Raw genomic sequence first — 23742 nt, 5'->3', positions numbered from 1 at the left:
TATAATGTACACAATTATACACAATTAATAAATCTCGTAACAATGTCAAAAGTCACCAAGGTTGTTCTCCCACATACACGAGAGTGCTTTCGGCTCTCCAGTGGGCTCTAAGCACAAGTATTCCTTCTAGCAATTCAGGTAATATGTTTTGCTTCTTTCAGACTAATTTGCAAACACATAGAAATTTCCAAACTCAAACCCTTGTGCATAAACTGCTTGAATAACAGCATTGCATATTTGGAAAATTATAATTAAAAATGCCATTTTTTTATCTCCCCTAGTTTACAGTTGGCTGCAGGAAGCTCCATCTCAAACCTAATTATGAGACTTGGCTGTTTTCTCTTTATAAGACAGTCCAAGATGTTCACACAACTGAGCAGAGTTGTTTAAATATCAGCCTAAGTAAACCAAGACTGCAGGATGACATACGAGCATTTTCAGCATGGGCAGTCTTAAAATAACATCTGTTCTCCCATTGTTAAAGGTCACAGATTGTACCTGAAACTCCCCACAGATGGTTCCGTACTCAGTGTCATCACAGCACATGAACTTCTACAGGGGGAAAAATGCTCCAAACCTAACAAGCTGGACTTTCCCAGTCAGCTCAGGCTATCAATTTTTCAAGAACCACTTGTGAGATCACAGAAACTATGAGGAAATCACAAAAGACCAGCAGGAGCCTGCTCTGCTCCATGCAACAGATGCACAGAAGGAAATGGAAGTGTTAATTCAGTTAAAGATGAAAACTATACATTAAGTTAAACACATTACAGCCTGGAGATGAGATGACTTGGAGACTTCAGCCTTGTAGCAGAAAGGCTTTTGCAAAACTTGCTGAGGCAACAACAAATCAATGAGAATTCAGGTGAAAGCCATTGTGCAGTTCACCTCTCTCCTGCTAGAGAGTAGTGGGCTACAGGCACTACAGAGCATTAATTCCTCTTTTTCACAGGCTAATGGGGTATCTAGTGAATGTTAGAAACACACAGCAGTGTTGTTTGTAGGGGCAATAATCTGGGAAAAGCCCAATGGAGCCTCAGGCTTTTGAGAGAAATCCCAGGGCTGCAATGGGCTGCTGGATGAACATTCTGGTACAAGACCAAGAACAGGAAGAAGAAGAACCCTGACCCTCTCCTTTTGCTGTGTCTCTCCCAGGATTGGCCTTACACAGGGTCTTTTCTTGCATCTCCCTAGTGGCTGCAGGCTGCTCTAGGACAAGACATGAAAAGAAGTTGCTCCTGAAAATGATTTTTGTCATTGAGGATTCAAAGGTCTAGACATTTTTTGATGATTACCGCTGAGGAACTTCTTCAAAAGTCCAAACCAGGGAATAGAAGGAAAATAAATACCTCCCCCATCACCTTCAAAGGTATTTGAGAGTGGCCTCAGAATGACATTAACCAGCTCCCTCTGCATCCCTGGATTTCTATGTCCAGCTTGTTCCCTGACCTGATCCTCATTCTCTAAGGCTAAAACTTCCTTGCTGCAGTCTTCCCCCTGGTCTGAATATCCTGAAGGCTGGACTTGCCAGGAAAGACTGAGGTGAAAAGGCACCTTGTCCTTTTCCATCTCCTTTCTCATCAGGTCTCCTGCCCCATTCAGCAGCCCCACACTTTCCCTACCCTGCCTTTTGCTATCCACGTGCTTGTAAAAACCTGTTGAGATTTTTCTGTTGTTTTATGGTCCTACAAAGCCTCCACCCTCTCTGTTGAAAAGAACAATGAGTAAAACAGGCAAAGTATCTTCTTCCCACCATTCTGAAAATAAGTCTGCTCATCTGGGTTTCTTCACAGCACATTGGGGCTGCAAACACCACAGATTTTGAATGGAGCAGCATCCTGACTGCAAATGGGAGGAAGCAAAATGCTGGGGACTCTGTCCTGAGCACTGCAAACTGGCTGACTCAGAAAAGGGTCAGTCAGTGCATTAACTTTCAATGAAATGTAAGCCTTAATAGACCTCCAGTTAACTCAGGCTCTAGATTGGACATAACATTAATTCACAATTTCACAGAGCCTTCTGGCAAAGCATGCAAATTTAAGTATTTTTCTGATCTTTCGATGGAAAGATTTCTATTTTTTGTAAGTATAGATACACTTCCATTCACACACACACACACATATCTACTCATGGCAGTGCCCTTTAATCAGTGACATTTTCTCACATTCACCATCTGGGTACCACAGAGCAGCCACCGTAATTTTTTATCCCCATGTACAAGCATTACCACAATGTACAAAATTCAGGAAATGCTAGCTTTTGTGTGATGCCCAGCTCTAAAACAATTAGTCTACTATGGCACATATTAATATAACAAACAACCATAAAGTGTTTGGAAACAACGTTTTTGAAAATTTTCTAAAACCTCTGACAACAGAGCCCAGTTAATAATCTGACCAAAATAAGCAGTCTGGTATTTTTACTATCAAAATGAGGCAGAACATAAGGACAGATGGTGTCCAGGTGCATTTTGAATGTGTTGCTCCCGTGGTGTCAGAGCCCCAAAGTGCCCAGGAAATCAGTGCTAATTTGACTTCCAGCCTTGTTGTGCTCTGTAATTGAGTGACTTCTCCTAACCACCATCAGTCTCCAGGACAAACACTCTAAGCCAGAATCCTGCATCCTTGTGGGAAGCTCTGCTGGCTTGGGCTGCTCAACCAGATCTCTGCAAACCAGTGATATCCTGAGTTGCTCTGCATTTGGAAAGATGGCCTGGAAATGGGTGTGATAGGTCAGGGTTGTTACAAAGGATGAACACCTCACTTGCTGGGGCTGCTGTTCTGGGCAGCCTTAGAGTCAAAAGCAAACAGCAGAAAGACCTAATTTTCTGATTTATTAAGTGCTGCTTAGGGCAGTTTTCCTAGATTTAAGCAAGCAAGAAAAACATAAAAGGAAAATGACAAAATTACTACCAAGATTCACTCTGGGAGAAGAAAGCTTTAGTGAAGCTGTTTTCCACATCCCATGGGAAAAACAGTTTGCAAAGGAGTTGAACTGCCCAACCTAGACACCAGGCCTACCCTTCCACCACACCACCTCCTCAAAGTGTTTCACACAAAAATTACTACTGCTTACCTACAAAGATAGGAGTTTTCCTTCTATTGCATTAAAATTATCATTTTAAAAGCACAAATTCTACTAAAAAATAGACCAAACTTGATCCTGACTAATGGTTATGGATATCAGGATAAGACAGATCATAACAAATTCTGAACTGAGTATTGAAAACTCTTTTTGCAAATATCAAGTCTCCTGCATGCTCAGTTGCATAAGGTTTAAAGACTCAAACAGATTAAATATTTGTTCAGATCAAACAGAAAATCAAAGGCAGAGATGGAAGTGACTTCTCAATTTCAGTATAACTGGAGGGTTAAATTGAGTTTTCTGATAAGCAGTCCATTCTCTTCCTTACTGTTACACACAGCATTTTGCAGCTATGCAGTGTATTTCTGGAAAGGACACTTCAGGGAAGCCTGTAGCTGCTGACAATTTGCATATATTTTAGGGGTCAGTAGACACAAAGCCCTGAAAGAGAGCAGCTAAGTTTCATTTACTAAGAAGATCCACCCACTTTTAAAATAACACATGTGAGTGCCATAAGATTTATTGTATCTGGAAAGTGAAGCAACATCCACACTCCTAAATAAATTCTTTTCATCAGTCCTGCCAAATATTTTGTCACATGTGGCAGCGAGTGTGAGAATTTAGGTCAGCATTGTGGACATGACAGTGCTGATACACAATTAATGAAAATGAGTAAACACCTAAATGAATGATCTAAATGGGGAATACTTTCATTATAGTGCAATTTTTCAGCAATATGAACAAAATAGAGGATGGAGGGATTTTTACTGGTTGGTTTTTTTTTTTGGTGGGGGAAGTGGGGAGAAGGTGTTTGATTTTGTTTCTGTTCAATTCATAAATACACTTACCACTTTCTGGCCTGAAAGGTAAATTAACAGCTGGACACAGGTTGGGAATGGTGCTCTTCAAGTCAGCTAAAAGCAGAAAAACAACAACACAATTGAAAACAATAATACTCAAAGGTTTAAAATGCAAGTGATACTCAATATTTCCAGCATTACTTCTCAGACCTGGATGATGCATCTTCTCTCCAAAAACACCAAGAGTAAGGATACAAGGCTGCTTTGCTATCTAATCTTTTTGAGCTTGTACATGAAACCAGACTTTCCTAAATCTCTGTATTAAAAACATTTCTACGAATGCTTTTTCAGATGCAGTTATAAACAACTAATTTCAGTATTTCTCTGGTTTTTTTTAATGTCCCTCTCTGTATTCGGGTTTGTGTACCAGGATAGACATGAGATTCTCTCTGCCTCCAGCAAACTGGAATTTCTCAGAAATATGAATTAGAAATAAGGCAGTTTCTAGCACAACTTTCCAAATTGAAGTTCAAATAAGAATTCATCAAACACAAAACTTCATATTCATTTCCATACAAAAAACTTCTCATTTGCTAATACTTCCCATTAAAAATTTGTAATCACAAATAATAAAAATGAAGCTTTCCCTGTGCATTCATACTTTGTAGAACACTTTGGCTAGTCAAACCAGTCATCAATTCTCCACTAAGACATAATAAATGAGCATCCCTACAGAAAATGAAGACAGATCAGATTTTCTGTTAACTTCTTCCAGTATGTATTTCCCACACATGTAACCAATAGATGTTTCTAAAAACTCAGCTTTTCCCATTCACAGCAGTGAAGGATTGGGCCTATCCAAAAGTCTTTGAAATGCTGCTCTATGTTCCTTTTCGCTTGAGCTGGAGCTCTGACTGTACAAAATCAGATAGCTCATGGACAGGGCTGTGCAGTAAACAGATCACACATCAACTTAGGCTGTTATGAAACACAGAGACAGCAGTACCTCCTTCAAACCAAACTGTGGAATACAGCCACAGACCCTGCGTCATGCTAATATCCCACTGCCTACAGTAAATCACTCCTTCAGATTTTACTCATTTTCCTTTTTAGCCTCAGAACATTTTTGCTCCTTTTCCTGGTTCTCAGGCCTTCAACACACCAGCAGAACTGATACAAATTTTTGTCTGTAAATATATCGCCATTTGCATAAACATCTGTGCCCTGCTGTGCGTTATGGTGGAAACACATCTGTAGCTCCCTCAATGCATAAGGAAATGCCACTGTCTCTCTTAACATTCCCTACTTTGCATACACCAGGGCTCCTCTTCATCATCCCTCTGTCTGGCACATGAGAAACAGGCTTTATTTTCTGTTGGTTCTTTGCCAACAAGGGGAAACCAATTCCAAGAAACAGAAGTGCATCTACACCTCTGCTGTCCCTCTTCACTCCAATTTTCTTTTCTTCACTCTTACCCCTGTCTGCATCTCAACTCCCCCTGCCACCAGGATGCTGCCATTGCTTTATCAGCGTGTTGTTCCCTTCCTCTCAGTGCCAGACCCTCAGCCCATCCCTTCCCAGCTTCCAAAATGTTTCTGTGCTGTCTCTACCCTTTAACAAGGGCTGCCCCACAAGAGGACATGGATGGTTCTGTGGGCATAGGGACAGTGCAAGGTTTGAAAAGCTCAACATTGAGTTCACATTTCAGACACTTAGAGTGTGAAAGGTTTTATTTATCAACACTGTAAAATACAAGGTATTCTCACAATATTTGATCTATCTCTACACAGCTTTAACTGGATTATCTTTCTATCATGTTTTCTGGACATTTTACATCCATGCTCTGTGCCCCCCTCTCTGCTATCAGCCCTTCTCTACTCTGCAAGATCTAGGGGTATTATCCAGTATAAAAGCAGAAAAAAGCATTCCTTATTCAAAACTTTTCTCTGATTCTGTCAACATCACCAGACCTGCCCCCGTGGGGGCTCTCTGCTCAGGAGTTGTGTCTGTGTGACCAAGAAACAGGCTGTCCTCCCATAAAGTGAGACAAACTCAGGTGGGCAATTGTTTCCCTTTTTCTTTCAGTCACATGAAATCAGAGCTTAACAAAGTAGAACTAGACCTGCCCAAAAGGAGTGTGACAAACGAGAAACCCATTTAAAGTTTTTAACAGAGCAATGAAGCTTTTGTTTCTCCACATAAAATAAAATCCATCTTGACTAGGAGTGGTTTTGATTCCTCCCCAGGAAACAACACAACATCTCATAACTGCTCTTCTGTTTAAACACCTGATGGCTTCTTGCTTTTTGAAAAACACAGGTTCGCTTTGGAATTTGGTCTTGGTCCTTTCTTTACCAAAACAACCAGAAGGGAATTTTAAATTCTGTAGCAAATCCAAACCTTTTGAGGTTCTACATCCACATGGATGGCAAAACCATAAGCCCAGGAATGAGAAACAAAGAATGATTTCCAGATCAGGACCATGCAGTGAGGCAAAATATATTTGAATTCTGACATTGGCCAAAAGTTTCTGATAGAATATAAGAAAATAAATTATGCATCTTTGAGGTACTGCTATCCCTTTTCTCTTAAAATGGACATTAAATTGCACCTTTCTTTCCCTTGCACATACTTGTTTGCCTTGTCTGCTTGAGGTCCTTGCAAATGGGTCCTACAGCTGGAAGCTGGAATTTTTACACACTGAAGCCAAATAATAAACTTCAATGTGCAGAAATCCATTAGAAAGGTCATGTGTCCTGCATCACTTACCAGGCTTTTGATACCAGCCAAATGGGTGTATTTTGACTTCAGCATCTGGTGAAGTGCAATTTGAAATGTGCCAAGCACTTCTTGTTTCCTCAGCACAGGTCTGGATTCCAAGGCTGTTCAGAGTCACGCACACGATCGTCCCACCTGCCAAGGATGCACGTGGTTATAGAAAGAAGGAGGAAGATCTTCCTTTTCTAGATAGTGTTGTGAGGAAAAAGAACACATCATGGCTCCACTGAATGTTAAGTGAAATTCAACTGACTTAGAAATCAAAGGAAAGGAAATACCTGAAATGAGCCGAGTGATTGAAACTAGTGCTGAACAATCCCACTGAATTCATTGAGAGGGAAGGTGAGTACCAGCATTAAAATCCATTATAATCAAAGTCATAGAGAATTTCACTGAGCAAAGGTCACAAGTCTGAGCAAGGAGCCCTTTCATGTTAGTGCAATTAAAAATCTGCATGTATGTTGAAACATGTCCCCTACTTGCATCAAAATAAAAATTCTTTCAAAGTCCCAGTGCAAATAATTTTGTTCCTGAAAAATATGGAGGGTTTGAAACACAGTTTCATTGAAGATTTCAGCCCATGTTAAAATCACTACTAGTTCTCTTGACTATATGAGTGCCAAGACTGGATGTCTGAAATGTCATAGATATTAAATATTAATCAGATAAACTAAAAATGGGTCCATTTTGCATGTTGGGCACCTTAACATTTTAGAAGTATTTAAAGAAACTCAAAGTCATATTTAGTTAATACTTCAAATTCCATGTGATCATAAGGAGGCATGAAAACTATCAATTATTTTATTTGCACATTAATTCTTATTTAAAATACACTGGATTAATTTTCTAAGCCACTCACTTTTGACCAAGTGAAAATTTTGTCTGCTCAACAAAAAAAAAAAGGAATCAAAAATATGTATTTCTGAAGTGTTTCAAATTCCAAAATACATTATAAAACCAGCCTATTTAATGACCTCAGGGAGAGCTGATTAGCACACGACTCCACCAAAAACAAAGTTACACATTTCAGTGGCCTAAATCTGAATTTGTAATAACATTTTAAAATCCTTTTCATTGACTTTGAGCTGGGTGGTATCCAGTTTCAAACACCAGCTGAAGACTTTCTTCCTCAAGCAAAAGACTAAAATTTGGGAGCAGAGAAGGTCAGACAACCAAGCAAGTCAAAAGGCTAAACTGCCCCAGTATATCCACAGACATTATATGCTTGCATGCACCTAATTTCAATAATATTTAGGTTTCAAAGTCCTTTAGGTTTTAAAAACTGAAACAACATAAAAGGAGAAAAAAATCACTTTAAAGAAATCAAGCAACACTTTCAAAGAGAGGTGGAGGAATGAGAAAAAACTGGAGTTTTATCAGTTTGAATTTTATGCTATTGGAATTGCAGCCTGTTAAGGACTCATTCTCATGAAGTTGTCTTAATTTCTGAAATGTGGAATGTGTCATTAGACTGAACTCTAGAAATGGTTATGGTTATCCAAAAAGGTGCTGAAGAGAGGTGCATGAGATCTGAAAGGGCTTTTAAAGTGCACTACAGAGCAAAAGGGTAAAATCTAAATATTGAAGAAAGACTGAAGTTATTTTAAAAACAAAAACAGGGGGAAATACCTGACAGCTGTGAGTCATTAAAAAAGCCAAATCCTGTGCAACAGGGGTCAGCATCACACCAACGCTCACACTCAAAAAACCTGGGAAAGGAAAAACATTATCCAAGCTGTCACTAGACACTGAGAACCTGTAGAGATGCCTTTCACAATTAGGCTGAAGAACCAGTATACACACACACTTCCATACGTTTTCCATATGTAGATGAAATTATGCTTGATTACTATACTTATCAAACTTCTATTAATTTAGATGATTATTTTGAAATCTGCCCTAAAAATATCACCCTAAATTGATTCGGTGTATTACTGGTAAGAGATTTAACAGACAAACTGGTAATTAGTAGCATTATAAGTAACAATTTTCATGTCTATAATTAATAATTATATAGATTATTCTTTATAACTTGATTATAAATCTCCTTTAAACCATATGTTATCTTTTCTTCATTAAATATTCTCAAACAATGCAATTCTTGGATCAATAAATCTGATTTCCTGTATCTGCATAACACAGCCTTGGAATTCCAGCCATGGTTAAAATTCCAAGGAGAACAAAGGAACATTCATGTCCTACCCATCTGAAACAGCTTTTCTGCTCATGTCAGTCTTATTCCTCACTGAGATTTCTGTTACTTTCTGGAATGGTACACGTGTGTAGAAGCTCTTCACAGAACTTTTAAGAGTCACTGGAAGGAAAAAGAAAAACAAAATTGGAATAGTCCGTTTAACTTTGTCATATACAAATACTGGCCAAGTAATCAAATGGTAGGGGTCCAGTGTGTGCTTTTATGCTGAGCTCTGGTTGATTAAAAGATAAATTTATGCTACCACAGCAAAATTTTGGTTGTTAAACCTGAAGATGAATAAAAATTCACCAAGCAAAGGCTCTGAAAGCTTAGCAAATTACATCACCAAGGAAAGACTTCCAGCCAGGCCTTTTGTTTCTGAGACCTGTATTGATGCTACTTCTTCCACAAGGCCTTAAACTGGGATACAGCTCCAGATTGGAAGACTCCATTGTGCTCATGCATTATTCAGCCCATGCTGCCCTTTGGGCTCCCCAAAATGACATGATTGAATACCTTGGTTCAGTGGACCTTTACATTTGTCACAGCAAAATTACATGTTCCTGTACAGTGAAAACAGGCTTGTTTGACCAGCTTCCTTACATGTGCCCTATGAGACGAACACTGAACTTCTCAGGTATCCAAAGAGCAAAGGTTAAAATTCACATCTACAGCTCTGCATTTGCTAAAAAATACTTAAAGCAAAATAAAAATTACACTCGCTGGTTTCAATTTTTGCATTTAGCTACCATAGAAATTTAATAGTAGATTGTGACATTCCAATGACACTTCTATTTCACCCATATTATAAAAAGGGCTAAAAACTGCTAAACAAATATGAGATCCACTTGGCCTCTCTGACTTGGGAACGGCTGAGGTGGACAGAGTGAAATTCATGGTTGATATCTTTCCATTCTGAACTGAAAATGAAAAACCATATCCCAGCCAGCCTGACCTTCCCTTGCACCATCACATCCCAAGACTCATTTACACATGCAGACATCTCAGAACCAAGAGCCAAAACACTGGCTTGCATTCCCAGGGTTAGAGCAGACATTATACATCCAAATACCAAAACTTACCTATTTTATGGTACAGTGTCTGTGGTTGCCAGGGTAGCACAGTTGCACAGTTTCCTGGTATTTGGTTGATGCTGCTGTCACAAATCTGTGCCTCTGGATAGAGGGTACACACAAAGTATTTGTCTGTGGCACTTTGCAGATCCGCCATTCGACAGAACTCTTCCTCTTGGGCACAGCCTGGGAAGCAAAGTCATGAACAGTTACACACACGAGAGTTCCTTTCCCTCTCTGCTCTCCTTCATGTTTTCAGAGCAAAGCTATCCATCAGCAAACAACTAAAAGGGTGAATTTCAATATTATTCTACTAATCTGCATATTAATTAATTTAATTAATTAAAAATGAAAGAGAAAGAGGGACACATTCTGTCCCCAGTGGCACTGAAGAGCAGGTTTACCTGGAGAGCACAGTAAAGGAGCTCCAGCACAGCTAATTGGGAAGATAAATTCCCCAGCTGTGACAAGCATTTCTCCAGTGCATTGGTCTCTCTTTAATATTTTAATTCATAAATATCTCTTTCTTTTTTAGTAAACTGACATACAAATTGTATAATCATAAGAGAACTCCGCATCATCATGGTCTCTAACAAATAAAAAGGACAATAATGTCTATGTCTTAGTAAGTTTTTACAAAAAATATTTCTGATGCATTCAAGCATCACACAAAATTAAACACAACTTTCCTAGAACCAACTGTTCAAGACATTTGCTCATAGTAATTTGTTCTGAAGTTTGTACCAGGGTAAGAGCACACCTTCAGAAAAGAACCAAAGCTGTCAAACCCATTTCTTAATTACCAGTCAATAGCTCCTGTAAACATGTGTGTCAATGCTTGATTTTAAACAGGAATAGTTCTACTGACCTCTTAGAGTGCTGTTTGTGCACTGTTTAGTACTCTTAGTTCTGACATCCTGGTAGAGCTAGAAACTCTTCTCCATTTACTGCATTAAAATGTAATTTATCACTAACCCAAATTATCTGCATTTTACTTTCTTTTACCACTATTCCACCTCCCTATTTGGAGTGGTGCACTTCAAGAACAGCAGGGCATTGCCCAAGCTGGACCTTTGACTTCTCTTGCCCATGACAGGGGCACCCTGATGGTGAATTATGGGCACCCTTTCTGCCATGGCAGGCAAAGACTGTAAGGAATAAAAAGGTGGCCCCACTGGCAATTTCCATGAAAATTGTAGGAGTTGTCTACCAAAAAAAAAAAAAATCTCAAAGTCTAAAGTTTCTACTCATCATTATTATAACACCTGTTAAAAGATTTTAGTTAGTTATTATCCCCTACAGAATAAAAGCCTCCATGATGCCTTACGTGTGAGACACCAAAGCAGAGCTTCCTCAGCTGAGTACTTCTGCCTGAAGACCCAATACTGCTGGGAAGGGAGGGAGTAGTTCTGGTCACTTTGTATCTGGCTGTTGTCCATTAGGTAGAAAAGATCCTTTGTGGAATCTGAGATACAAACAAACAAAGAATCCTCAAAAAATTGACCATGCTCTGGAATGAATTAAATTTATTTATATATAAAATTCTGCCTTTCTCAGTAAAACAGCTGCAATCATTTTCTAGGACTAGAATACACCAAAGCCTGCTTTTAATAACAGAATTGTCCACCCAGTGCCTCTCCTATAGGCAGTGCCTCCTCACTGAGCTGCACAAAATAGCACTGCCAGACTATTTCCAACACCCAAAAACTAGATGAAAATTCCTGCTCCTAGAAATTAGAGGGTTTGCTCTACTCTGTCATGCAACAAATATCCTAACAGTGAAGTATGAGGATTCAAAGGATGTTTGTAATTCCTTAATTGATGTTTTGTTAATTCAAAATACAGCAGTTTCCTTATATTCCCTTGAGAGGCTTTTACACCTCTCAGTCTTAAAAGTTTTCTTGACAAGCTTAATACCTATTTCAGTCACTTAAGCTAATTTATCTGAATTTATGCTCCCACAGACCATATTAAATAACACATTCCTGTCACCTGCTTGTGACCTTTAGACATGTATGCAGTGATTTATTTCTCCTGAGCTCCCTCTGAAACAATCAATCACAGCTATTTTCTGGTTCGCAAATTCATCCCCTTAAAGTAGGTCCAGTATAAAAAGAAATGGAAATTCTTCTCTGATCTCTTAAAAATTTCTTCATAAACACTTTCTTGTTTATCAAATATCATCAGCAGATCTCATACCCAGTTCCAACATTGTAAGACACTGTATTACTTTATCTTACATGCAGTGAAATAATCAGACCATAATGCAAACAAGAAGTAAAGAAATGCTGATGATTCTGTCAAGTGCTGAAGCACCGACTGACATGCTGAAAATGCACTGCAGCTTTGAATTTTCTATCAGAAACTAGAAAAGGAAACTGGAAAACATATGTTACCCTGTGTTTTACAAATGTTTATCAAGTGATAACAGCTCTGTAGACGTTTTCCCAGATGCATTCATGACTTCCCAAAAAAGGTAACCTATCATTCCTGTTACCTCTCAAGTCATAACTTCAACCTTCAGTTTCTCTTGAACAGCTGGTGCCAAGACTAAGATTTAAGGATAGAGGTAAAAACTGCATTCCTTGCATAACTGCAGGTTTTAATGATACCATCAGCCTCAGCAAGGTAAATGGAGAACCCTGAGGGCTGCACTCATGCCTTGGCAGGTAAATGCAAGAAATTTCAACCACCATAGTAAGTGCATTTTTTTCTCTCACTTTTAAGTCTAGACTTTAAAAAAAAAACCCTAATTGTATAGGAGCTCTGCTAGGTAAATGGGTGGGTTTTAGGTTTTTAACTAGTTTAGTTTACTTTCCTTTCAAATACCATAAGCAATTCACTTCCCTTTAGGATTTTGCACATATTAAATCATGTGCTCAGACATTCATTGAGACTCCTCAGCAAAAATTACAATTCATTAAAAATAAATCAAGGTGCTCTCAGCAAACTCCACTACTCAGTTTCTCTTAGGATTATGATGATGCTGAAGGCCCAAATGTACTCCAGTAACTCCTACAAATTATTTTGGACCTATACATGACTTCATAAAACAAAGAGCAAACCCTGGAATAACAAAGGAGCTAAGAAAAGTTCGCAAGTTCCTCACTTTCATCATGCATGGAAGAAACACTTGTGATTGCATTTCATCCTGGGTTTCTCCATGCCCTGTATTTACAATCATATTGTCAGTAGCAGTAAAGATGCCCAGGTATCCAGGCCAAGGATTTCATTCCTGGGCTTATGTAAAATATTTTTCTCAGTCAAATGATATTTCCTGTAACTCTTCAGCTCAGTAAGTCTGAAAGAGCAAGTTCCACATTGAACATTTTAACACTTTAATTTGCAGCCTGTCCTGGCAAGGTAAGAATCATAAAGCCAGGCCTACATGTTGAACATCTTTCTCAAAACCTGTATCAGACATCCTGCTTCAGGGAAATCCTCTGGACTTTACAATACCTATATCATAATGAACATATATATATAGCAATATATGATATTTTCAGGGTAAATTCTGCACCACCTCCCTGCTCTCTTCTGTTGCCTACTCTGTCTGCTATTGCTGTAATACCTGGTAACACCAAATCATCCTTTGTCTCCAAAGCAGCAGCCTCACACAGAGAGGTTTTCATCTGGGTGGCCATATCAGAGTCTGGAATGAGACAGGAATCAAAGAGCAGAGTAATTCCCTTTATCTTTCTTTCACAAGACAAAATAATCCTCAGCTCCCAAAACTGAACAAATATATAAAGTGCACTACTTAGGAAAATTCCTTTGGTAGTTCCTTCAAATGTTGAATCAAGAATGAGTAAAACCATCTCTGTATAGCTCTGGGGAACACCTAAAGCAAAATGCATTGTTGGGATAACAAAAATACCATATCCACAGCCACTCTGTATTCAGCATCAGCCCTCTGAAGGCTTTGTGCACTTACAAAGCACAAATTATTATTACAAATCATTTGTGCAAGTCCTGGAATGTACATGGTGAGATTCAGAAAGAAAAAAATACAACTATTCTGCAAATAAACATAACCTGTAATTAGGCATAAAATGCCAAATTATTATGGTACTTGGACACTGATGGGACAAAGGCAGGTGTCTTCATGATACTGTTTTCAAGGGTACTAAAAGTTGTAAACTATGTCCTCAGACAGAAGATTTAACCCAAATTTCATGAAACTGGCAGTAGAAGAATTACTGCAGAGTACACATCCCTGCCCAAATAGGCTTCTGAGTTGTGTCTTAATTTGGATAGCTTGAAATGAAGTGACAATGACATTTTCATTATAGAACTGACATCTGTCACATCCTCCAGTTCATCATAAGCTTTTGTAAGAAATTCTGTGAGATAACCTACCTCTCCACAGGTAAATTTCCTGAAAGCTAGTGAAATTTCTTTCTGCCTCTTCCATCAACTGAGAAGCTAATAATGAAAAAATTATGTTAGAACAGCTGTTTAAATAAACCATGTTTTTTCAATGCTCAGAAATTTCATAGAAAACATATCACTAAACTATGCATCACCTTCATTACAAAACAAAAGTCTAAGGAAGAAGGTCCTAGGTGTCATGGGGCTAGTCTGGATCCACGGCGCCAAACTTTACTCAGTTTCCTATCATTGCTTCTGCCATGTAGGTCTGAACATCTCCTTTTTTATCTTTGCTACAGACTTTACCTTTCTTTCAGATTATTGGCTTGGATCTGCCTGAATTAAATGCTGTAGGTATTACAGAGTGACATATTAAACATAGTCTCATTAAAATTCATGTGGCATAATGTGAGAGGTCCATCTATCCAGCAATACATCCAGCCAGAGAATTCTGATTCTCTTGTGATATGGATTTACTTGAAAAAAGCACTGGAGTACAAGGGCAGGCTGGTGAATAAGACAGTGTCTAAACAACAGTTAAGGAGAATTGATATAAATTGAGTAATTCACTTACTTCCACTGAACACTTGTCCTCCCAGGGTGAAGGAAAACCTCTTCTCCTCCTCATCATAGCTCACACCTTTACACACCTCCCCTATGGCTGAGGTTGGTGTTGGACTCCAGCCTTTGGCATTGCAGATCAGCACATCTGGGGAGCTCAGCAAACTGCACAGAATGGTACCTGGGGGCAGAAAAAGACACAGCAGCATCACTGCACTGAGGCTTTGCACCTACCCAAGCCCTCCAATACTTTCTCTAAGTTCCAAATGAACCCGTGTCACTGAGAGGTACCCTTCAGTATTAATACCCAAAAAACCCCCCAAAAAACTAAATAAGCCAATTAGGATCATATGTTTAAATTTGAGTGCAAAGGTTAGCTACTTATACCCAAACTAAACATTTATAGCCTGCTTTTTAGGGATTTCAGGCACATACTATTATCACCTAATAAAATATTACTGTTATCTGATCACACCCAACAATGTTCTCAGCACTTCTTAGCACCACAGAGACCCATCCAGTCCTTTGATGGTCCTAAAATCTCAGGTTCTGAACCAAAAATAAAGCACTTACATATTCTTATTGCAATGGTTTCCTGAACTGGTGCCTGATTTCAGTGATCCCAGGCCTGAGTGTCCCCAGCACTGTGATGTCAGCTGGGGGACCAGAGTGTTTAAGGCCACATGTTCTGGCATCAATATGTTACCATAACTTCTAGACAATACTCAGCTCTTGCTTTGCACTTGGTGTCACAGCTCAGGCATTTTTAAGGCTTTACAATGCCCTCTCCAGTTTGTTTTTATGGACTGGGTACACAAGATATTGAATATGTTACCTTTTCCTTCTTTTTTCTTTAAGCAAAATGCCAGTCCAACGAATGCATTTACCTGTAGAACTGATCCAAATAGTCACCCCAACCAAAGAGATATTCACCTTCTACACTCACTAGTAGAGAGAACCCAAAATTTGATTGTAAGTGTATAGAGAAATGGACTTTACAAGATCATCTAGAATTCTGTGATGCAAAACAGAAAAATAAAGAAAAAAAAGAGATGCCAAAACAAGAGAAATTTTCTGGAAATATTTTCTTGAAAACTTTCACAGTTAATTTGTGACACATTTTCACAGATTTTCTTAAATCTAGGATCAGTTTCCACTCCAAACTGGAGAAGTGCTTGTCACATATCAGCCACTAGTACATGCCTGGGTTTCACAGAATCATAGAATACCCTGATTTGGAAGAGACCCACAAGAACCATCAAGTCCAACTCCTGGCTGCTGATAGAAATTGTCTTTAAATCCTTGAGGCATGCCATTTAAAACTTCACATTTCCTACAGGAAATGTATCTATCTCCAGGAGGAAAGTCAATACTATGTGAGCTTGAAACTAAACTGCAAAAATTAAGCACTGGCATAAAGTACTTGAACTTGTTGGCAAAAATCTGGTTGTGCCAAAGTCCCACCTCTGCCAGACTCCATCCATCCCACTACCACTTGCTCTCCTAGACAGACATCCAGACCTGGGAGATTTTTGCATTTCTACGTGCAATAATATAACATAATTCTGTCAAGCATCCTTTTTTTCCTGCTCTTAAAAGGAAGCTGATTTTCATTTGCACCACAAGAACTCTGTCTGGAGGCACCTTCTTAGTGCCTGCATCAGCTGAAAGGCATCAGCTTCTGATAACCAAGCTATCTATGTATGGAGAGAGGTGTTTTCAGAAAAATTTGTCTCATCCAGATGGAGATGTCACACACACAGAGAACAGGTTGAGTTGGAAGAGACACACAAGGATCCCTGAATCCAATTCCTGGCCCTGCACAGAGTCACACCATGCTCCCAAGAGCATTGCCCAAACACTGCTGGAACTCTGTCAGGCTTTTCCCTTCAAGATGCCCATTTTGTTCCAAGAGCAGGTTGCTACCTCAGGTCTTGGGCATTACTCAAACCTTCCCAACACCAAAGAAAAGTTAGTGATGTAGAGAAAGGCTGCTCACACAGGTATGATGTAAAGGTGTACTGTGTCCAACCATGACTCCTACTCATTTAGCACTGGTTTCCTGCTGCAGGACTCTTTCCTGAGCAGGCAGGCAGTACCTGCATCCAGCAGGAGCTGGCTCAGGATGAACCCATCACAGCAGGAGTCCTGGCTGCACTCCTGCCTGCAGAGCAGCCGAGCATCAGTCTGGGATGTGCTGGCTGCTGGGAGCACCAGGGAGCGGTACACGCCCGACAGAACGTTCTGGAAGCCAGTCCTCTCAAAGGCCTTCAGTCCAGAGGAGCTGAATTCCTGTCCTGGGGAGACAGAAAAGGAAAGGAGCTCAAGGGGAGCTCAAGGAATGTGTTTGAATTGCCTGCAGACTGGAGCTGGTTGAAAGTTTTATGATCATAACTCAGTTTTAAAAGTCTTTTTCTGGATTTTGAGTTTCAGAAGCAAGATCATCAAATGATGTGGTGCCATTATTCCTGAGTAGCTGGTTGTAATGCACTGGCAGCAAAGAGCTCCTAAACTGATCTATGCAGTAAGGTTGGTAATATTCCACCCTCAAGCACTCAGTTACACTGTTAGTAACTCCCAGATAAAAATGAAACAAATTTATCTAATTTTTAAAAGTAAAATATGTCATTTGGCCAGCATAACTGCATCTGCAATTAAGACTTCTGCTAACTATGAGGACATCATTCATAGAATTTTGGATTTAGAAAACTAGAATAGATCTGGTCTTTAAAAGATTATACCAATCACAACTAGCTCAGGGGACTTGACTTATTTTTGGGTGAGACTTAGATCGTCTATTTTTATTAATATTAATAAATAGTGCCTCAGAGGTTTGGATAGAAGTACCAAGAACATGGTAAAACCAAAGATTTGATTATCTTGCTTTCAGTTTGGCATGACAATTAAAGCTGGACACACAATGGGTGTGGTGCTATCAGCCACACTCAGGCCATAAATAAATAAATAAATAAAGTTTGTCTCATGCATTCATTAGTTCAGCTGAAATGTTTTGGGACTAATGGAGAGCAGTTTACTTCTTGGCTGGTATATTGCTAGAACAATTCACAATCAAAAGTAAAGTGAAATTAAATTATGTACAGGCTGGTCATTAATAATGCCTTATGTATTCAAATAACAAACTGATTAGTTAAGAGAAGTCATTTAGATTTTGAGTTTTTATGGGACTAGTTGCTGGCAAAAAGCATCAAAATGGCTTACGAAATTATTCCTGATTTCTAGGGAACAAGATATGAAAGAAAGATTTGCTGAAGCTGCTGGACTGCCACTAAATGTTGATCTCTTTAAAGTATTGTGTCTTCTTAAACAAAGATGCTCCTCATGATCCTCTACAGAAGTAACTACCAGCTTGGACCGAGAGTCAGATTTAGGTGAGGGATTCACATCTGCTACCTCTCTTCAAAAAGGCCATCAGTGCACCTCCCTCTGGGTTCCTGACACGCAGCAAGCAGCTGAGACCACTGATGCTAGTGGCAGCAGGGTTCCCCAAGACACCTTGCACCTGAGACAGAAAACAGGCAAGCAAAATAAATACAACCTAATGGATTTCCTCTCCTAAAATACATTTTCTTTATTAAGAAACTCATGGGGAGCAATGAGCAACACAAAGGTTATCACAGCACAACTCCACGGGGACATTTTTTATTTCTTCTCATACAGACAATTTTTACATTATCAAACTGAGACCTCAACTCCTCAATGCCACATTGGTGTTTAAAGTAATGAATAGGAAAATACCACAGTGATAAAGAGCACACAATTCAAAGCCTGGGCTAGAGGAAGGGACTCAGAAAGTAGGATTATTTCAGGTGGCCTGATTACCAACCTGGCTACTTCTAGTTTGGACTATCCAGATTAACCCTCTTTTTAAACTAACCTGATCTCCTATCTGCAGGTGCTCAGCATGTTTTAGGGACAACAGTGCTGTGTGATGTTTCAAACACTGAGGTATTCAGATGTTATTTTTGGAAACATCTGGGTGTAGCTTCTTTACCAGCTTGCAGGGATTTATCACTGCCATGGGGAAGAGCAATGTCCAAGGGGTCAGGTGACAGCCTGCCTTTCTTCTGTGATCTTGTCTACTTACATTGAACACACAGCACTGTGATAAACATATATTTTTAAATATGATCATTCTTACCAATCCAGAGGTGGTGCAGTTGAAGTTGGCTTCAGCAGCACTGTATAACTCACAGAGCACTTCAGTACCAGCAGGAGTTACAGTTGCAAAGCCACAGGCATCTTCCCTCTCACAGCCTGAAAAACAGGAAGGAAATTTTAGGTTTCCATGCACTTCACATGCAAAATGGTTGCTACAAATTCAACTGCTTACTGCTACTTATGTAGATTTCCTTATGTCTATCAGACATGAATTTAATTAGCCAAATGAACTTTAGTACTCAACTACTTAAGTAGAGATTTAAGGATTTTAAATTGAATTAAATTAATGCAGAAAGTTGTTCATCACCCAATGATATAAACAGCTGAGACAGATCTGACCACACACCCAAATATTTAAACTCTGCTGGATAATTTTGCCTGAGGCAGGACTCTCATGAACCACTTTGCCAGCACATCACATCTGCCTGATACAGTAACCCCATGGCAAGGAGGTTGTGACAAATATCAGAGCAACAGGAAGGAGGGAAACATGATATTTCAAATTCTTCAATCATGCTGCTGCCCTTGCAGCAATCTCCTGGCCTCTGTAAGGGAGAAAGAGCCATCCCTGGCCACTGTAAGGAGAAAAAGCCATTCCTTCCAGATTTAGGAGGGGCTGAAGATCCTTCTGCCCTTACATATTTACCATTAACTTACTCCCACAACTCTGCTCCTAGCCCAGGTGAAACACTTTCCAAATCTTTAGTATAAAATCAACCAACTTAGATCAAAACATCAGCTGAAAAGCAAGCTGAGCTATCTGACCTTACAGGGACTTAGGGAGAGAAAGATTAACCCTCATCCCTCAATGAGAACTTCAGCAATGGTATTTTGTAGTTGTGCTGCCATTTGTTTACATAGCTTATAAAGAAAATACAGCTATGAGAGAGATGGAACCAGATTGGTTGGCAAAGGGTCATGATTTTCTCCCCAGGTTTGTTCTCAGGCTCTCTCAGTTCAGTGTCTTGCTTTTGAAGATCTCCATTTTCAGGGGAAGGTACAGGAAATCTTACAGTATAGAGCCAGGATGAGCTCTATAGGATGAGAAAATCATTCTAGTAATAAAAGGCTTCACATATTCAGTTCTCAGCATGAGAGGTGATTGCTGTGGCATGTGACACAAAGCCACTGATTTGTCAGAATTTTGGACATCTCTGTTACTACAGAGAGTTTTTACTTTGAACATATCCCTCTGCCTCCTTTTGCAGCCTGAGCTTTAGGAGACACAAGGTGAGGCTGACTCAAAGCACCCTGAAGCAGTGTGGTGGTTCCTCTGGGTTTTAGGTGATTCTGAACCAACTTAAACTGGATGCAGTATGGTATATAAACTGCAAGACTTGGCAGAGGAATATCTCTGAACCCTTATAATGCCCTTCTGACATAAGCAAGGATGATTATTCCTATTTTATGTGCCAATCAGGTAATTTGTGAAGAGGTAAAAGCTGGCTTTTCATATGTTCTGAACACCTAATTCTTCTTTTATCTGCACATCTGCACAGTCTGATGAATATTTCCTGGTTTAAATCTCAGTTCTCATTCATATTGCAAACTACATCAACTGGCTTAAAAGTCAGATGACTTGTCAGAAGTAGTATGTAAAGTCAGAAGACTTCTTTCTGAAAAACACATCAATCTCTTCCCTGAACCAAGGTCACCAAAAGTTGTAAATATTGTGCAGGGAATTAGTGCCAAACTGCAGAACATATATTTCATCCAGGAACTTAACAATAAACTCACATGAAAATATTATTATTTTCCACAATTGTTAGTGTTGCCTCTACAGCTTTTCTCAGTTTTCTCACCTGAAATGCACTGAAAATACGTGCTTTGCAGGTCTCCCCCAAAGGACTGAGACTGAAGAATTTGAGCTTCTTCTGATCCATAAATCAGGTTGGAGGCAGGAACTCTTTCAAATTTTCTGAGCACTAAAACAAAGACAACAAAAAACCCCAACCAAGTAGTATTATCAGTTCCCATGCTGCAAACAAAGACTTTAGGTAGAAATTAAGCTTGAAGAACTCTGTGGGGAAAGAGCTTTGCTCATTAAATGATGCACCATAACCTCACAGATAATTCAGGAGACAGCTGGCATGAGGGTAGAATTTCTGCTTTGAAATAAAGAGTGTCACAAGATGTTTTAAAAACCAGTTAGCCAGGAGTGGGCTGGGATTTTACTTTCCAGTGAGGCTTCTCTAGCAGCAGCAGACCTGCCATCTCTCATTACTTGTTAATGGCATTGAACCAACTATTGAGTCAAAGGGGGAACCAACTTTCTCCAAATCAGTCACAGAAACAAGAGCCAGCTCCAGCAGCACTTGGTTAGACAGGAAATCCAGAAACACAACAGCCTGATCTCAACTATGGGAAATAGTAAAAGTAAGAAGATTTTCAGAAAGCAGGCCTCAGACACAGAAAGAGCAGAGAAATTAGAACGAGCTGCAGCTGCAAAGTTTGAAAGTAAGAAAAGTTACAATAGTACAGCAAGCAAGACATGAAACAATAGCTTGAGTTTTAGGCTTGGCTAAGATAGACCTTAAGACTGCAGAAAAATATGCTTAGCAAGACAGTAGAAGATTTTAAGCTTAGTAATGAAATATTGTGTATTGTTAACAGAAAGGAGATAAGCAAATATTGTGTGAAGAAGGTGTACATATGCTTTTAGTGACTGGCTAGAACAACTGTCTATAAGCTTTGGTGATATGCTATTGGCTAGAAAGTTTTTAAAATGCTCTATAACAAATAAATCTTTAGCTGTTGCTAGCAGTAAGTGAGCTTTTGTCATCTTTCTATTGTCTCAACCACATAATGAGGCTGATGCTGCAATAGAAGCTCAAGGAATGTACCCCAGCAGTCCATTCTGTTTGTGAAAAGAGAAAACTTCCCAACACACCCAAGACACACCTGTCTTCAGGCCCAAGGCTATATCCAACACAGTAAGCCTTACATGCTGCTTTATTACTCCTCCATTCCACTTTTCACACCTGATTTGTCACTTTACTGACCAAACCCTTTTACCTGCTCCCTCTGCACTGGACCTGCCCATGTGTGAGGAGTCTGACAAGCAGCACTGTTCACACACTGGGAAAAGCTCATGGGCTCTAGACATGCAAACCCCAGAGGTCACTAAATGGGGTGAGGAATCTAATCCAGGCTCCAGAGGGTTGGCCCTGTCTGTGCCCTGCAGAGGATTACAGGCTGGTGAGAGGACACACAGTGCCACCACCACCCTTCTGAGGCTGCTGCTACCTCTGTTACCAGGGGGTTGGTCACAGTGTGCCCACAGGTTGATGCACCAGTACATTTGAGAGAGCACAGCACATTATCCCATGGCAGGGGCTTGGAAGCAGAGGATCTTTAAGATCCCTACCAACCCATTCTGTGATTCCATGACACATTGTTGCTGTGCTTATAAACAGTCATAAATGAGTTTTCAATGGTCACAAATATTTGTAGTGATATCTTCTAGCATGACCCACAAAACCAAGCACAAATATCTACAACTGCTCCATCCTGCACGGAGTCAGAAATGCCCAAGCAGAAAGGCTCATGGAAACAGAAGAATTAAGATCCTGACTCCTCTCTGCAGAGAAACATCCCAACCCCATGACAGAGAGCAACAGAGGCTTTCACCTCACGTTCATAACTGTGATCAGTCTCTGAGTATGCTCAGAGGAAAAAAGTTATTATAACTGAGATAGCTTTGCAACCTCTTCACAACTGAGGACTTTACTTTTCACACTCCTTCCACTGATCACACTTGTCATAAGACATTGTCTAATTCAAAGCATACCATGACATCAGTTTCTAAACAGAATATTCCATTAAATTCAATACCAATCATATGATGAGCATATAAGAGCTTCTGGGGAAAAGCAAAAGCTTTAAGGCTGAGAGGTGTAATTAGACCTTACTGCAGGCAGTCTGGGGACTGGTTGATAGATGACTTTCTCTGTTTTTTCAAGTTTTTCATCCTTGAAAACCAGCATTTTGCAGCTGTATTCAAGCAGAAGTAACCTCCTCCAGCCTGCTAAGATGTGTTCCCCAAGTCAGATACCTTACAGCAGGGGCCCAGAGGGTGATGCTATGTTGTGTCTGTGAGGTCATTGCTGAAAATATTCTATTTCCCATGAATACACAGATGAGGGATAATTTTACAAAGAAATTAATAATTCTTCTTCTTTCTCATTAGCCCTCTCATTATTCTTTTGGGTTTTCAAGCAGAGAGCACAAGGTCAGCACACATCAAAAGCTGGCAGCCATCTAAGAGTGCAGGAAACCTGCTTCTCTCCCCTTACCAGAGATAACTTCCCCAGTGTAGTCAAGAAATACAAAACTAAGGAGGAATGGGGCTTAAGGCAGAGGCCACAAGTATGGGACAGTGAATGCCAATCAGCTTTGGAGTGCTTAGTCTCTTCATAAGGAAGGACTTATGTGGGGTCAAAGCATATCCAAAATATCCTTCTGCCACTTACCCAAGCACTGCTCATCGGTCAGGAGATCCTCTGTTTCAGTCCAGCCCAGGGCTGCCCCAGAGCTGTCCACACAGAGGGATTTCTTGGTGGCAGGGTCCTGCTGGGAAGGTCTGTACTGGCCATCTTCATCACACTGCAGGCCCTGCTCTCTGCTCTGGCAGGGGGTGACACCTGGTACAAGGGAGCAGGGGAAGGAAAAAAGGCTCTTAGATAATGCTGACACTGGGTT

The 23742-nt window shown here is 39.9% G+C and overlaps 1 protein-coding gene across 1 annotated transcript in view; it reads right to left on the bottom strand.

The window, feature by feature from the left end:
* The window catches only part of TG (thyroglobulin), a 146386-nt gene that overhangs the window by 82470 nt on the left and 40174 nt on the right, over nt 1-23742 (bottom strand). Inside the window, exons 22-35 of the mRNA XM_059846627.1 lie at nt 23514-23684; nt 20844-20966; nt 19022-19137; nt 18274-18382; nt 16962-17159; nt 14876-15043; nt 14290-14355; nt 13502-13582; nt 11258-11395; nt 9940-10116; nt 8866-8977; nt 8293-8372; nt 6655-6798; nt 3933-3998 (exon numbers count right to left, since the gene is read on the bottom strand). Coding sequence (XP_059702610.1) covers nt 3933-3998; nt 6655-6798; nt 8293-8372; nt 8866-8977; nt 9940-10116; nt 11258-11395; nt 13502-13582; nt 14290-14355; nt 14876-15043; nt 16962-17159; nt 18274-18382; nt 19022-19137; nt 20844-20966; nt 23514-23684 — 1749 coding nt within the window. The remainder of the gene's footprint in view (nt 1-3932; nt 3999-6654; nt 6799-8292; nt 8373-8865; nt 8978-9939; nt 10117-11257; nt 11396-13501; nt 13583-14289; nt 14356-14875; nt 15044-16961; nt 17160-18273; nt 18383-19021; nt 19138-20843; nt 20967-23513; nt 23685-23742) is intronic.

Source organism: Haemorhous mexicanus, chromosome 1, assembly GCF_027477595.1.
Source record: "Haemorhous mexicanus isolate bHaeMex1 chromosome 1, bHaeMex1.pri, whole genome shotgun sequence".
NCBI classification, from domain to species: domain Eukaryota; kingdom Metazoa; phylum Chordata; class Aves; order Passeriformes; family Fringillidae; genus Haemorhous; species Haemorhous mexicanus.
The sequence above is the reverse complement of the archived record's forward strand: the minus strand, read 5'-3'. Positions and strand labels throughout refer to the sequence as shown.